This window comes from Thalassophryne amazonica, chromosome 2, assembly GCF_902500255.1.
Source record: "Thalassophryne amazonica chromosome 2, fThaAma1.1, whole genome shotgun sequence".
Classification (NCBI taxonomy): Eukaryota; Metazoa; Chordata; class Actinopteri; order Batrachoidiformes; family Batrachoididae; genus Thalassophryne; species Thalassophryne amazonica.
The window spans coordinates 40839606-40855821 of record NC_047104.1 but is presented as its reverse complement, the minus strand read 5'-3'; the positions used below and the strand labels follow the sequence as shown (position 1 = coordinate 40855821).

General features: G+C 40.3%; 1 protein-coding gene across 5 annotated transcripts in view; it reads left to right on the top strand.

Moving 5' to 3' along the window:
- itfg1 (integrin alpha FG-GAP repeat containing 1) overlaps positions 1-16216 on the top strand; it is a 578524-nt gene that overhangs the window by 367338 nt on the left and 194970 nt on the right. For 4 of the 5 annotated variants that reach the window (XM_034185393.1, XM_034185366.1, XM_034185373.1 and 1 more), the window contains exons 11-12: positions 8601-8751; positions 9026-9131. In XM_034185393.1, the coding sequence (XP_034041284.1) occupies positions 8601-8751; positions 9026-9131 (257 nt within the window). The remainder of the gene's footprint in view (positions 1-8600; positions 8752-9025; positions 9132-16216) is intronic. The other variant, XM_034185381.1, reaches the window with a different exon arrangement.

Sequence of the window (16216 nt, the reverse complement as noted above, 5' to 3'; positions counted from 1 at the left end):
GGATAAGAAAAGTGTCCAAAATATCAATGTAAACTTGTGCATTTATTGATGATGTAATGACAGCCATCTCCCCAGTGCCTTTACCTGACATGCAGCCCCATATCATCAATGACTGTGGAAATTTACATGTTCTCTTCAGGCAATCATCTTTATAAATCTCATTGGAACGGCACCAAACAAAAGTTCCAGCATCATCACCTTGCCCAATGCAGATTCGAGATTCATCACTGAATATGACTTTCATCCAGTCATCCACAGTCCACGATTGCTTTTCCTTAGCCCATTGTAACCTTGTTTTTTTCTGTTTAGGTGTTAATGATGGCTTTTGTTTAGCTTTTCTCTATGCAAATCCCATTTCCTTTAGGCTGTTTCTTACAGTTCGGTCACAGACATTGACTCCAGTTTCCTCCCATTCATTCCTCATTTGTTTTGTTGTGCATTTTCGATTTTTGAGACATATTGCTTTAATTTTTCTGTCTTGACGCTTTGATGTCTTCCTTGGTCTGCCAGTATGTTTGCCTTTAACAACCTTCCCATGTTGTTTGTATTTGGTCCAGAGTTTAGACACAGCTGACTGTGAACAACCAACATCTTTTGCAACATTGCATGATGATTTACCCTCTTTTAAGAGTTTGATAATCCTCTCCTTTGTTTCAGTTGACATCTCTCGTGTTGGAGCCATGATTCATGTCAGTCCACTTGGTGCAACAGCTCTCCAAGGTGTGATCACTCCGTTTTAGATGCAGAGTAATGAGCATATCTAATTTGATGCAGGTGTTAGTTTTGGGGATGAAAATTTACAGGGTGATTCCATAATTTATTCCTCAGAATTGAGTGAGTCCATATTTTTTTCCCTCTGCTTGGTCTAAAAAAGTAACCATTACTGAATGCCACAATTATTTTTCCTGATTTCTTATAGTGTTTCTTAAAACCAGGAAGTTGACATTTGAAATGACTTTAGTTTTGTGTCATGTCTGTGATCTGATTTTTTTCTACAAAATTAAACAACTGAATGAACATCCTCCGAGGCCGGTGATTCGATAATTATTGCCAGTGGTTGTATTTGCGCACACAAGCTCCTGAATGACAAAGTGTGTACTGTGCGAACCCATCGCACCCTCTTGCGGCAAAATTCCAGGTGACACACATGAACATCTAACACCGCTTGCATGGCACTTAGAAAATGTGTGGCCAGTCGCACTCTTGGCACAGTAATAGACTGTTGGCAACCACTGTCATACTGCTGTGAAATTTGTCTGATTTCCCCACTAGTGTGACACACACTGACACGTGGGTGTGTGCGCTCCACTCATGGGAGGCGTGGCTTCCAACAGAAGCAGCTGTGGTGGTCTGTCATTCTGGACATTCCAGCTGAATAACACCTACTGTGTTTTGACAGTCACGAACTAACAACTGTCCACTGTGAGGCGCGTGTGTCTCATTGCTGTATTTACGTGGACATAAATAAAAACATATATCAGCATGGTGGCGACAAGCTGTAGCAAGCGAGCGCGCATGGAGCGAACACTGACAGCCTCCCAGGTTGAAACAGGCCTTCAGATCAGAACCCGCAGCGGGCGATCTGACCGTCACGTCACCCACGGGAGTTCTGTTCCACATGATGCGGTGTCTGTGTTGCGGCATGCCGTCCACAAGACACACCTGTCAGGCAGAACACGCGGGCGGCCGACTGGACGCACCTGACCAGTAGATGTGGCTGTCAGAGCACACTGCTTCTCATTCATATCATTTCATGACTGTATGTCTGTGACCATGGGTCATCACCAGAGGAACAGACGGATCATATTTGTATTGCTCACTTGATAAATGCAGTGTTTTTACATGGTGTGGGATTTAAATTTTTTCTGTCATACTTCCATGTCTTTCCTGATATGAGGCAGCTTCCTGCAGCTTTCAAAGAACAGTGCCGTAGCTCAGTGGTAAAGTCTCTGATTGGTTATCAGAGCTTTTGAAAGGCGCACGTTTGTGTCCCAGGTGGTGTGTTTTTTTTTTTGTGTTTTTTTTTATTATTCCACATAAGCGGCGCGATGTGGTCCCACAGGTCCTGGCTGGTTTTTATTTTTTTATTTATTCCACATCAACGGTGTGGTTCCACACATACCAGCTGGTTTTTATTTCTTACACATAAGCGGCGCCATGTGGTGCACCTCGCACTGTTCCTGTTGACAGACATCGGCGCGTGCACGAACTCTCGCACTGGGTTTGTGCTCACCTGCCCGTCAGCACAATGTTTCGTGCACTAATTTCAAACTGTTTCGCGCTGTTTCGCCGTTTTCGTCCAAACACCGTCCAAACTTCTCACTGTGTGAAGGGGCCATAAAGTTAGCAATAAGCTGTGGCTTGTCAGCACATTTGTGTGTGTGTTTGTGATCAGTATAATAATTAATGACTCAGCGTTTGTTGACGTAAAAAGGTCGAATGCATTGCAAATTGCAATATTTTTTTCATTTATTTTTATTTATATATTGTAGTTTCACACTGATCCTCAGTGAACATCTCAAACTTACCTGGTGACTCCTGGATGTTTACTTTTGGGTTTCAGCTTTTTTTGTGTTTCACAACTTTCAACCCTGTATGTTGGAAAAAAAAATTTCACATGACAGAAAAACTGCCTGTGTCCTAGGATTAATAGGTACAGTGTGTTATTTATAAGGAAGAGAGCAAATGGTAAATGCCCATTAAATATTAATGTGTTTTTAAGCATTTCAACATTATTTATTTAATTAACTTACACTTTGACAGAAACATTTAAAAAGAACTTTGGTATTACAAATATTACAACATAAATGTCATTTTTTTTGTCCATTATTCTTTCTTTCAGTGCATCTAAAACCACTCAAAATTAGTTAAAATAGGGCTTGCCAATAATGTTTTAGAGGTATAAAACCCTATAGCTTCAGGAGTCTCTGCCCCCTTGACCCCTGCCAGTTGCCCCCGGACCGTGAGTCATGATCACATAATTTATCTGGCACTAAAATGGTTCTAGCTAGAACCCTGCACGTCCTACTGTATCTATCTCATCATGGAGTAAACTCAGAAAGCATGTTAGCTGTCATGACGCTCCTAACATGACTCCTACAGCACACAGCAATGGCTACAATCATGTTAGTTTCACACCAAGTCGCATAATCACTAACGACTGCATAGACTACTACTTTAGTCTATGCTTGAAACCATACTTGTGCCTACTAGTTGGCACTAGCCTCCATACTGTCTCCAACTTGTCAACGGCTGCAGTGTCAAGTTGCATAAACATTAGCAACCACTGTAGCTGCTGCTTTAGTCTGTGCTACTAACCATACAAGGTCTAACTCTCCACTCACCATCCCACCAAGCATAAACAACCAAAACAGCTTTCTTTTATTCAGTCATCTCAGCCAGTAGCTAGGCACTAACAATGATACTTGTGTTTCATAAACTCTCGGGTGATTGTGCTTGTGCAGTAGCTGGCCCCAGACTGTGGAACAAGCTACATCCTGATTTACACACTTTTTCTGACCTAGCACTTTTTAAATCAAAGCTCAAGATTTGTTCATTTAAATTAGCTTTTAATACCTAGTGGTGATGTGACGTTTTTTTTTTTTTTTGAATGAATAAATGAATGAATGAATTTATTTATCAGGCACACAGATGAGCAATAACAAAACATAAAAGGAACAATGTACAGAGAGAACCCGTGTGGCGGAAAGGGTGAAGGCAGAAGCAAGAAGCACCCTCCCCTTTTTTTTACTTTATACATCATCTGTATTGTAATATAATCAACCAAGTCCCAGAATTTTAAAATTTGCAGACAAGCAAATAATGGATTTGTTTGCTCTCGATATGGTTTATTACTGATAATTCTTATAGCTTTCTTTTGCAACAGAAAAACTGGTTTAGTATTAGTTATACGTATTACCCCAAACCTTGACACAATATGTCATATATGGAACAAGTAATGCATAATATAAATTGGTTAATGCATATTGGGAGAGGAAGTCCTGGGCTTTATGCACAATTGCAATGGCTTTTGACATTTTAGATTTATATGTGTTTTCCAGCTTCATCTATCATCAATATAAACACCAAGAAATTTTGTATCTGTTACAATTTCAGTTTCAATATCATGTGATAATTTTTGCTTAAGTTCCTGGACTTATTCCCAAATATGATACACTTAGTTTTACCAAAATGAAGCGATAATTTATTTAAATCGAACCATTGTTTAAATTTATGTAATTCATTCTCCATCTTGTCCAGGAGCTGTCCTAAATGATCCCCACTACAAAACACAGTCGTATCATCCGCAAATAAAATACAACTTGCGTACTTGGAAATCAAACATATATCATTAATATACAAAAGAAACAACAATGGCCCAAAGACTGAACCCTGGGACACCCCACAAGTAATCTTCAAGAACTCAGAATTAGTCCCACTAATATGGACACACTGGTACCTATTGTTTAAGTAGATCGCTATCCAGTCAGGTGCCAGTCCCCTGATACCATACTTCTGTAATTTGTCCAGCAGCAAGGTATGATCAGTAGTATCAAATGCTTTCTGTAAATAAAAAATCCTTACAGTATATTTCTTATTTTCAATCACGAAATCCATTACAGCCAATGAAGTAGTGCGATTCTTTCTAAAACGTATTGCTGCTTGCTAAGGATATGATGTTTAGTTAAAAAAATAATTTAACGTAATTACAAATGCCTTTTCCAAAATTTTTGAAAATTGTGGTAAGCGAGAGCTTGGCCTATAATTTGAAAAAAAAAAACATGCTTGTCACCAGATTTGAACAATGGTATCACTTTCGCTATTTTCATTTTGAAAGGAAATTTTCCACTCATTAATGACAAATTACAGATATATGTTAAAGGCTTAACATTACAATCAAAACATCAAAATCGTCACTATTAGTTGATTTTTTTCCCCTTAAGTTTATGAACTATGTCAATAATTTCTTTTTCATCCATTCCTTTAATGAAAATTGAATCAAGAACTGTTTCTGTTGTTTTGCTGTGAACCAAGGAGCACGTTTTAGAAGATACAATTGAATTTGCTAAGTTTTTGCCCACATTAACAAAATAACCATTAAAATGATCTGCTATGGCTTTGTTTTCTTTAACAATTGTGTCAGTATTTGTATAAAAATAGGCAGGATATTCTTTAACCACTTTTTTCTTATTTATGAGTTCATTTAAAAACCACTCCAAGTACTCTTTATATTTGTTTTATTTTTTTCCAGTTAATCACTATAATACTGCCTTTTACACGATTGTTGTTTGTTTTTATATGTCTTACATCTTATCTCGGTTTCAGTTGTTCTAAATTTTAAAACTGCTTGTACAAAATAAAAAATTCTTTTTACATACATTCTGAAGTCTCTTAGTGATCCAGGGTTTATCTTTGCTTAGTTTATTTCCATCTTTTAACACACAAGGGCAATGCCTTTCATATAAATTGGAAATAATAGAAATGAATGATTCATAAGATTGGTCTACGTCCTCAATGTAAATGTCGTTCCAATTTTGCTGTATTAAATCCGTTCTAAGCTTTTCCATACTTTCCTTTGTTATTTTCCTTGTGACGTTTGTAATGACGTCACAAGTGACATTTCCATGACATTGTCAAACGGAAAGGACATATTATTAACAATTTCACACTGATAACTTGAACTGACATAAAGTGCCACACCACTTTCTCGTTTATTCATCCTATTTATACAAAAAGATCATAACCATCGAGCCGGACTGTGTCCATGGGCTCATCCCTCAACCATGCCTCGGTAACCGCAATGACAGAAAAGTGTTTATTGACATTTTTTAAACAATCCTGAATTTTGGACGAATTTATAGGAAGACTTCTACTATTAAAATTAGTATAATGGAGAATGAACCGTTCATCATGGAACAGTTCTTAAGTTGTTCCTTGGTAAAGTAATTGCAGTGGTGAGTAGTATTTTTAAGAAAAAACAATCCAGATCTATATTGTATTCAATGCTATGAGATTTATGTTCAGAGTAATCAAAAACATTTAGGTCAAGCTCCTGTGCAGAAGTAAGTTTAAAAGAATCAATTGACAACATAAAAGGGTTGTAAATGACAAACCAAAAATGCAGCTAAATATGATATAACTGTTTCATATAAACCAGTATATAATATGGATTTTGTCAAAAGTTGTCTCATAACAAAAGGAAAACAAAACAAAAATCATAACAAAAATCCCTCCAGATAAACGATAGTGAAACAATAAGGAACATTTTCCTCCATAAGGAGCAATCATTTAAAATTATCCAAATCTGCAAGCTCTCTTATCATTATGACTTTCACTTCCTCCGGAGTTCTATTTAATTTGATCCACACTTTACTGTTCCTGGTCCATGTCACTTTTTTTTCTGCTTAGGAAGGACTCTGGCTTGCCCTGCAATCTCCACATTTTTCCTTGTCAAATGCTCATTTACGTACACCTCGGTTCCTTTCAGCTTTTTGTTTGCATGAACAATTCATTCTTAAACTTTCTGTTTACAAACCGGATGATGATAACCGGTTTCGACTTTTTGTCTCTTCTTGAAGCTGAATGGCCATCTGCAGTATCAGTACTATTACTGTGGATGTCCTTGGAGGAAATAAACTGAACAACCTGTTGCTCCAGGGAGTGAGTTTCTTCTCGCGTGTCCTCTACAACACCGGCACCGCTGCCCATAGCAGCGGCCCGAGCGTATGTCCGATGATTAATGTTCAGTCCTGAAACAATTACTTCCTCCATCCTCATATGTTGCTCAAGGTCATCAACATGATTTTCCAATTATCTAATTTTATTATTTTTCTGTTGCAAGATTTTTTTTTGAGATCATGAACCTCCTTCAATAAACAAAGCAGTTTGCTTTTTCACCACTCCACTGAGTTTCTCTGACAAGAAATTCAAGGAGAGTTTGATCTCATCCAGATCTTCACTACTTATGGCTTTTTTTTGGCATTCTGAACAGTTTGAAAGAAAAAGTTGTACCTTATGGGCAGTAACTACACCGACTGACCGCGGGGGGCTTGTCCCTGATGTTACGCCACCGCTGGATAGTGGCTGAACAAGCCTAGCCAGAGCCCAGGCCTGCTGGTAGATGAGTGCAGCCAAGCCCAGGCCAGATGGTGCCGCCGCCATCGGTGCTCGTCAGCCCTCGGTCGAGGCCCGTCCACTCCACGGCTGCTGCTGCTGGAAACCCCTCCATCGGCGCTCATCAGCCCGCCTTCGAGGCCCGTCCGCTCCGCAGAAAGAAAAATTTGGCACACACTAGACACGCGGAGTCTCACCTTTTATGTGCCTCTTTAACTCTATTGTGTATTTGTTTTATTTCAGGTAAATTCTTGTTCTTTGATTTTACTGTAAAGCACTTTAGACACCATTTGGCTGCTATGGTGCCCCTATTCCACAGAGCACTGTTCCCTTCCCAAATAGCAAATTGGGGCTCGTTTTGGTGCATCACAGTAGCTCCTTAATCCATCTTTTGTCAGTCTTGAACAAACGGTATACACAGTAGTTACAGCCATCATTAGCACCAGTTTTGAAATTGGGGTGAAATTTTTGAGTTGTTTTGAGTTGTTTTTGAGTTGTTCAAAAATTTCATCCCGATTCTCCAGATCAGCGCCATAACGCGGTCACTTCGAGATGTTCATAGTCTTAACAGCTTAAATCATGTTTAAACATCTTTAAATTGGGTATTCCTAGTGTGTAGAGCTTGAAACCTGTTTGATTGTGCACCATTGGGGCAAAAATCTGAAGCAAAAGCAGCGTTTGTTGTGGTTCTGGCTGAAAATGCAGCCGAGTGCAGCTTTACTTTTGTTTTCAGGCAGGTTTCCAGGTATACACTTTATAAGCCAGCCAGTTACCAGGTCTGCACTTTATAAGACTGCTAATTACCTAAGTCAGGTGTGCTCAGCCAGTCAGAAGATGGGAAACACCAGATGTGACTGATTAGGTTGACTGTGGAAAACATGGAGGGCTGGCGATCTCCAGGAGCAGGTTAGCCGACCCCTGGATTTACGTATCAAGTTGAAACTAAAACAAAGATCGGAGCTGTGCTGCTGTATGGTATATAGGTGTGTTCAGTGTAGAAGGAATAGCAGCTGTGGTCAGAATTTCAAATTGATTTTAAGAACAGCAGCACATATGTGCATCGAGGAAATGTTATTTGTCTGTAAAAGCTGAAATAAATTCCAGAAAGGGCCCTCGGGGTCACAGCTACAACTCCAGGCAAAGAGGGTTATCATAAGAGATTGTAAAGCATTTATGTAGTGGGTTAGGAAACAATACTGAGTGCACGTCTCAAAAAAAAAAAAAAACATGGCTCTGTGATTCAGAATATTTTGCAAGTAAATCCAGACTGTGATTTTTTCTTGCCCAAGTGATTTGCTGGTGCTGTCACACTCATTAGGTGCACTGATCAGCTGACAGCATGCACAAATGTCCTGTTCTGGCTCTCCGAGCTAATGCAATGATTCACTGTCAACATTTTAAAATGACGGATTCTCTCTCTCTCTCTCTCTCTCTCTCTCTCTCTCTCTCTCTCTCTCTCTCTCTCTCTCTCTCTCTCTCTCTCTCAGCGATCAGCAGGCCTTCCTGTTGGAGAATGTACCATGTAACAGCGCTAGTTGCCATAACGTAGGGAGAATGTTCCGCATCCACTGGGACCAATCAGATTTGGGAGCCATTCCAAATGCTGTCATGGCAACATTCTTTGACATCTACGAGGATGTGAGTCAGTTTGTGTTGAGTTTATGGTTTTTAAAAATGTGGCTTGGGCACTTTTTGTCCGACCAAATGCCTCTTCTTCCACTCTTGTTCACTACTCAAAGTGTAAATGGCAGAATCTTCCACAGAGAAGACAGAATGAGAAGGATGACTAAAGATATGATAAGATCATTCCGGATCAGTCATCCATTGTGTTAGAGGGATAAGAATGTACTGTACATCTGAAGCTGCACCATTCTTTCAATGTCCCTAATCTATTTGTCTGTCTCTTTTACAGGGAATATTAGACATGCTGGTTCTAAGCCAGAAAGAGGGCAAAGACTTGATCATCCATGCTCTGAAGAACAACTTTGAAGCTGATGCCTACTTTGTTAAAGTAATGGGTAAGTGAACGATTTATGTAGTTCTCTCTCTTCCTCCTACTCTCTATTTTACTCAATCAAGCAGCATCCACATATGGAGCTAGCGTCATTTACGGAGGGCAGTCAGGCTGGCAAGTGCAGAGATTTCACATTCAGACATGAGTTTTTGTTAAGTATAATTTCAGTAATCAGACCAGGTTCTTCCTACAGTCGCATCCTGCAGTGCACCTTACCACATCTCAGTCTCAGACAAACACTCCCATGAAGATTCAACACTTTGGGGGTCAGAGAGTGTATGTCAGTGCTGTGTCCGCAACCAGAATGCACTTGATATGGGGTGTAAATAGTAGCAAGTTTTATATATATAATTTAAAAACTAACATGTTATAAACTAGCGCATTGGCCATGGGGAGCCACGAGTTCTAGATTGGGTAGTGTTTATAAAATAGGTAGCTGACATTTTTCAAGGGTGGTAATAAATTATGCAAAGTTTCTATCATGAGTTGGAATGGATTGTGAGTGTAGAATGTTTTTCAAACCTTAAACCTCATGAGTTTTTACAAGGCGAACTCAACCCTTTTATTTCCTGTTAATTATGTAGTTTTTTTTTTTGTTTTTGGAGTCTTAGACCTTAGACCTCAACCGTTTTTAGAGGAAGAACTCAACCCTTTTATTAGGGCCCGAGCAACAATGACTAAAAGTCTTCGGACGAGGACCCTCTTCAAATCGCGCTGTTTAATATTATTATTTATTTATTATTCTTGATACTTCTCAAGCCCCAATTTCTCCCCTTTCCCATGCTCAAAAACTCACCAAACTTTGCAAAGTTGTTCGGCCGGATCTTAAATTCAATCATTTGGGGGTTGTGCACATGCTTGCAGTGAAATGGTGCCCCCTACAAATTTTCAAAAGACCCTCCCCATTGTTTTTTGTTTGTTTGTTTGTTTTGTTTTGGTTTGGTTTTTTTGTAGCCTCACAAAATTTCTTACACATATTTACCATGCAGGGTCGCATAAAAAAGTCTCTTAACGTCATGGTGAAATGTTGACAGGAAGTCGGCCGTTTTGATTTGAAGTTTTGATTTTGAGGTCATTTTTGCTGTTTTTGACCATTTCCAGTACTTACATTTGAACAAACTCGTCCTAGGGATTTCATCGAATCATCTTCAAATTTGGTCAACATCATCATGACCCCATGATGATCAAAAGTCATCAAAAGAATTTCTGTAGGTGAAAAGGAGCTGCTGCAGTTCATTAAACTTTAGCAAGTGTTTCAGAGTGCACCGTTTCACTTCAAACGGCTGTCACGCCCATATACTTCATTGTAGATCCTTCAAACTTGCTGGACATGATGAGGGCTCCACCCTGAACATCCCCTTATATTTACTTCCCACCTAACTCATAGTGCCCACTAGTGGTGACAGGAAATGTCCTACTTATACTTTAACAGGTACTGATGTCACATAGTCAACGCCATCAACTTCAATCCACTTCTAAAACATGCAAAACAAGTTGGTGAACGTACATGATGATCGCCGTGAAGCTACAAGTAATGGCATCCGTGTGTCGGCGTGCTGAATATCGATCCTTCGACATGAAATTCCATTCTTCCTTTTGATGGTTTTAGTTTTGTCATATCATCTTGAAAATTGATACACAGGTTAAGAATGACAGTCTCTTACATGTGATGGTGCATCGGCCATGGATGGGGCAAAATGCCTCTATAGCACCCCCTTGCAACTTTCAAAAACCCCTCCCCATAGGAGTTTTTTTGGAGTTGGGAGATGAAAATTAGTACACGTGTGACTTCCATAGATGTACAAAAAAGTCTCTTGCACACCAAAAGTCGTCCGACCAGGACCCTCTTGAAATTACGCTGGCCCGGGGAGGTGGTGGCGCGGGAATGCAAGCGCCCTGTACATGAGTGCTTGCAGTCCCTGTTTCCTGTTAATTATGTAATTTTTAAGTTAATTTACTGTCTTAATATATTTATAAATTGCTTTGGTTCTTGTTATCATACACACGTTATTATTATCAGTATTATTATTATTATTTTATTATTACTTCTATTTTGTCAGTTGATTTTTAAATGGACCACAGTTGAAATCAGTGCTTTCATTTTCTTGTTATCCATATATTTTAATGTATTTTTATGTATTTACAATTATATTATGTTCCCCAATTGAACTTACTAAATAAAATGACACACACACGCATGCTTTTAATATATAGAGGATTTACTTCCCCCTGCTGGAATGGAGTGCGATTCCAGAATATAATTATCAACGTCCATTGTTCACTGTTGTTAGCTAATATGCGTAGTTCTCCAAAAATATTAGTCCTATCAACGGTTCCGTTTTGGCAGCCATCCTTGACCCAAAATACATAAGCATGCCAGTCGACACATGTCAGCTCTCCCCAGTTTGTCCGTGATGTAAGTTATACGCACACACACGTACACGCACACGTACACATGCCACTTCACTTTTAATATATTGTAGTGAGCTGCGTAGAAGGACTAAAACTGAGCCAGAGCTTTTTGTCAATTCTGCATTCTGGCCCAAGCAGGTGCTTTTTTTTACACACCCACAAACAGAGACAGTGACGGAAGACATTGAAAACAGTACACTTCTCACTCATGGTAACAGCGACATAATGCGTAACTAAACTGACTAAAACAGTTAAACTACAAAATACAATAAATCAGTAACATTAACACTGTTAAACTAACATGAACCACAATAACAACTTTTAAAACCACAAACCCCAAACTCCCATGGTCCATTGCAGCACGTCATCCTTTGTTCACTGTTGTTAACTAATATCCCTAATTTCTCCTAAACATTTTTGCGGCATTCATCCTTGACCTAAAATACACTCAACAAAAATATAAACGCAACACTTTTGGTTTTGCTCCCATTTTGTATGAGATAAACTCAAAGATCTAAAACTTTTTCCACATACACAATATCACCACTTCCCTCAAATATTGTTCACAAACCAGTCTAAATCTGTGATAGTGAGCACTTCTCCTTTGCTGAGATAATCCATCCCACCTCACAGGTGTGCCATATCAAGATGCTGATTAGACACCATGATTAGTGCACAGGTGTGCCTTAGACTGCCCACAATAAAAGGCCACTCTGAAAGGTGCAGTTTTATCACACAGCACAATGCCACAGATGTCGCAAGATTTGAGGGAGCGTGCAATTGGCATACTGACAGCAGGAATGTCAACCAGAGCTGTTGCTTGTGTATTGAATGTTCATTTCTCTACCATAAGCCATCTCCAAAGGCGTTTCAAAGAATTTGGCAGTACATCCAACCAGCCTCACAACCGCAGACTACGTGTAACCACACCAGCCCAGGACCTCAACATCCAGCATGTTCACCTCCAAGATCGTCTGAGACCAGCCACTCGGACAGCTGCTGAAACAATCGGTTTGCATAACCAAAGAATTTCTGCACAAACTGTCAGAAACCGTCTCAGGGAAGTTCATCTGCATGCTCGTCGTCCTCATCGGGGTCTCAACCTGACTCCAGTTTGTCGTCGTAACCGACTTGAGTGGGCAAATGCTCACATTCGCTGGTGTTTGGCACGTTGGAGAGGTGTTCTCGTCACGGATGAATCCCGGTTCACACTGTCCAGGGCAGATGGCAGACAGCATGTGTGGTGTCGTGTGGGTGAGTGGTTTTCTGATGTCAATGTTGTGGATCGAGTGGCCCATGGTGGCGGTGGGGTTATGGTATGGGCAGGCGTCTGTTATGGACGAAAAACACAGGTGCATTTCATTGATGGCATTTTGAATGCACAGAGATACCGTGACGAGATCCTGAGGCCCATTGTTGTGCCATACATCCAAGAACATCACCTCATGTTGCAGCAGGATAATGCACGGCCCCATGTTGCAAGGATCTGTACACAATTCTTGGAAGCTGAAAATGCCCCAGTTCTTGCATGGCCGGCATACTCACCGGACATGTCACCCATTGAGCATGTTTGGGATGCTCTGGACCGGCGTGTACAACAGCGTGTACCAGTTCCTGCCAATATCCAGCAACTTCGCACAGCCAATGAAGAGGAGTGGACCAACATTCCACAATTGACAACCTTATCAACGCTATGCGAAGGAGATGTGTTGCACTGCATGAGGCAAATGGTGGTCACACCAGATACTGACTGGTATCCCCCCCAATAAAACAAAACTGCACCTTTCAGAGTGGCCTTTTATTGTTGACAGTCTAAGGCACACCTGTGCACTAATCATGGTGTCTAATCAGCATCTTGATATGGCACACCTGTGAGGTGGGATGGATTATCTCAGCAAAGGAGAAGTGCTCACTATCACAGATTTAGACTGGTTTGTGAACAATATTTGAGGGAAATGGTGATATTGTGTATGTGGAAAAAGTTTTAGATCTTTGAGTTCATCTCATACAAAATGGGAGCAAAACCAAAAGTGTTGCGTTTATATTTTTGTTGAGTGTACATAAGCATACCAAATACATAAGCATACCAAATGACAAATGTTAGCTCTCTCCAGTTTCAAGCCAAACACGTGCATACACACACACAGAGGTCACTTGGATATTATAATATAGATTAATTTTTGACAGATCAAGAAGTCAGACGGACTGCACATTCTGTTACTAAGCACTCAGAGAAAGAAGTGAGAGGATTGTACAAACAGAAGGTTCCCAAAAAATAAGGTACTTGTTTCAAAGACAGTGTGCTTAACTTTCTGTGAAATTACACCGGTACAATGTCAAATACTCTGAAAAATCTGCTCCCCACCCCCATACTTAATTTGTGTCACTGCATTTTTTTTCTTTGACTTCAGCACTCATAATGGAGATGACTTTGAGATTCTTTTCTGTTTTTCTGCTTATGAAAATGTACTTTTGTACGTGTTTGCTCAACAAAATCAATCAATCATAAATGCAAGTCAACTTTTGTATATCAGTCACTCTCTTTTAGTCATACATAATAAGAGAACAGAAGAAGAAGGGCCTTTTTTTCATTGTACTTACATATAGACATATAGACTCTGCATGTAACCCATCCTAATTACAGTAAGACACTTTTCAACCACTAGGGGCAGTGGGCAGCTACAGTCCGGTGTCCGGGGACTAACTCCAGATGTACAGATGCTGCCTTTGTGATGTTGGATAAACCCATTAGTCATTGCAGTTTTTTCAAGACAAAATGTTTGGTAAATTTATGTGCAATTGTAAATAAATCATAGTTAGAAGTCAAGCATAAATAAGTACTGAAAAATGATTAATAAATTATGGATTATGCCCACTATGCTAGCTTGGCTGATGCATCTTTCAAAGGTGACAGGGGGTGGTGGCAAAATGCTCCATGGGCTCAACCGTCTCATTTCAGACGGGTTTGTTTCAGCATCCACTGTGTCTGATGGACTGAAGTCTGAAGGATTCCATCAGACACAGCCTTTACAAGATTGCAGAAAGTGAATTGGGACACATGCTCCTGGACAGGGGGACCAGTCCAATGTAGGTTTCTTCTCCAACCAAGGCAGGTACCCATTTACAGCGGGGTGGACTGAGACAATGCAGATGATGTGTCTGGGCTTGAAATCACAGTGACTGGCAGGTGTTCTAACTACGAGGTGAAAATCCAAGGGGTCTAATGTCTGTCAGTCACCTTTTAGCATCAGGGAATCAAGTTTGCTCCCTGCACAGCACCAGCAGGTGGTGCTGTGCAGGGAAACAATACCTGCTGGTATTGTTTCACATTAAAGTCAAACAAAAATAACTTTCTCTGACAGCCGGTGTGTGTATGTTTGTTTGACCTCAACGCGTTGCTGTTCCTCCGTTCAGCATCATTGTTCTTTTCATTATCCATATTCCGTGTCACTGCAGCACATCAAGCCAAACACATAAACGCACACACACTCCATAATGTCTCTTTTTCTCATTGATACAAACCTCGTCAGCTCTCTGTCTTCTCTCGCTTCAGCTTGAGTTGTTCCATTTTTGGTTGTAAGGCTTTTGCACAGTAATGTTTGCATTTCACATCGAGCTGACTGCAGACTAGTGAGCTATCTAGAACCAAAATACAAAAGTATCTGTCAGGTATTGCACTCTGTCAACATTTCATTGCTCTTGTTCATGAATGTGAGCGCTAATACAGCTTCTTCTGCCTCCTGTGAAACCCCCTGAGGGTAGAGTGTTTATTTTTCTTCATGCTTCTCTTATGGTGTTACGCTGCAATAAGTTTCACTGAGTGCGTAAAGAGTCCAATTCTGGCTTGACATATTTTGTCAGCGAGTGATGATTCTTTCCAAATAGCCTGGTTCTGACCTCCATTCTTTTTGATGGAGTGCTGTTTTCTTGAGATGGCATTTTTTAAACCCTCCTTTGAGCATAGCTTGAACTACTTCAGCTGCAGAACTGACTGTGTCTTGTTTCCTTCATGTGTCAGTATGGGCAGTTGCTTTTGAAAGACGACTGTACACCACGTTGATGGAAATATGATGACGTAGTATGGTGGTGACCCACAACGTTCTACTCAAACAGCTTCACTGCTCTGTGGCATTGATCCTAAAAGTAACTGGAATCTACCAGAGGGATGAACACCATTATTCCAGAAAATATTCCCTCATTTGGTATTTTGTTAATGGTAGTAGAAACTCCTCATCCTTGACCGCTCGCCACTGCTGAGGCTGCAGTGGTCTCTCTCAGTTGGGCCATACCACTATTAAGATTTGGAATATTCTGTGCGCATCCGCGCTCTGGCCTCATCACCAAGAAGCGATCACTACACCTAAAGTAGTCTCACAGAAACGAATAACTGCACTGCAATGACCTGGCACAGTCAGTCAGAAGCTGCAGGCAGTGTGGAAACTCCTGTCTTATATTTTAGTCCAAAATGTCCCATTTGTGCTCAGTTGGGTTGAGATCTGGTCATTTGGAAATCCTTAGCAGATGATGCACATCCTTTAAATACTCATCAAACCATTCTGTGAGCCCTTAGACTATGTGAATAGAGGTATTGTTGAAATTGTCACTGCCGCCTGGGTGCTTGCTCTGGGGTAAGATTAGACCTTATTTGTGTGAAGTGCCTTGAGGGAACTTTTTTTT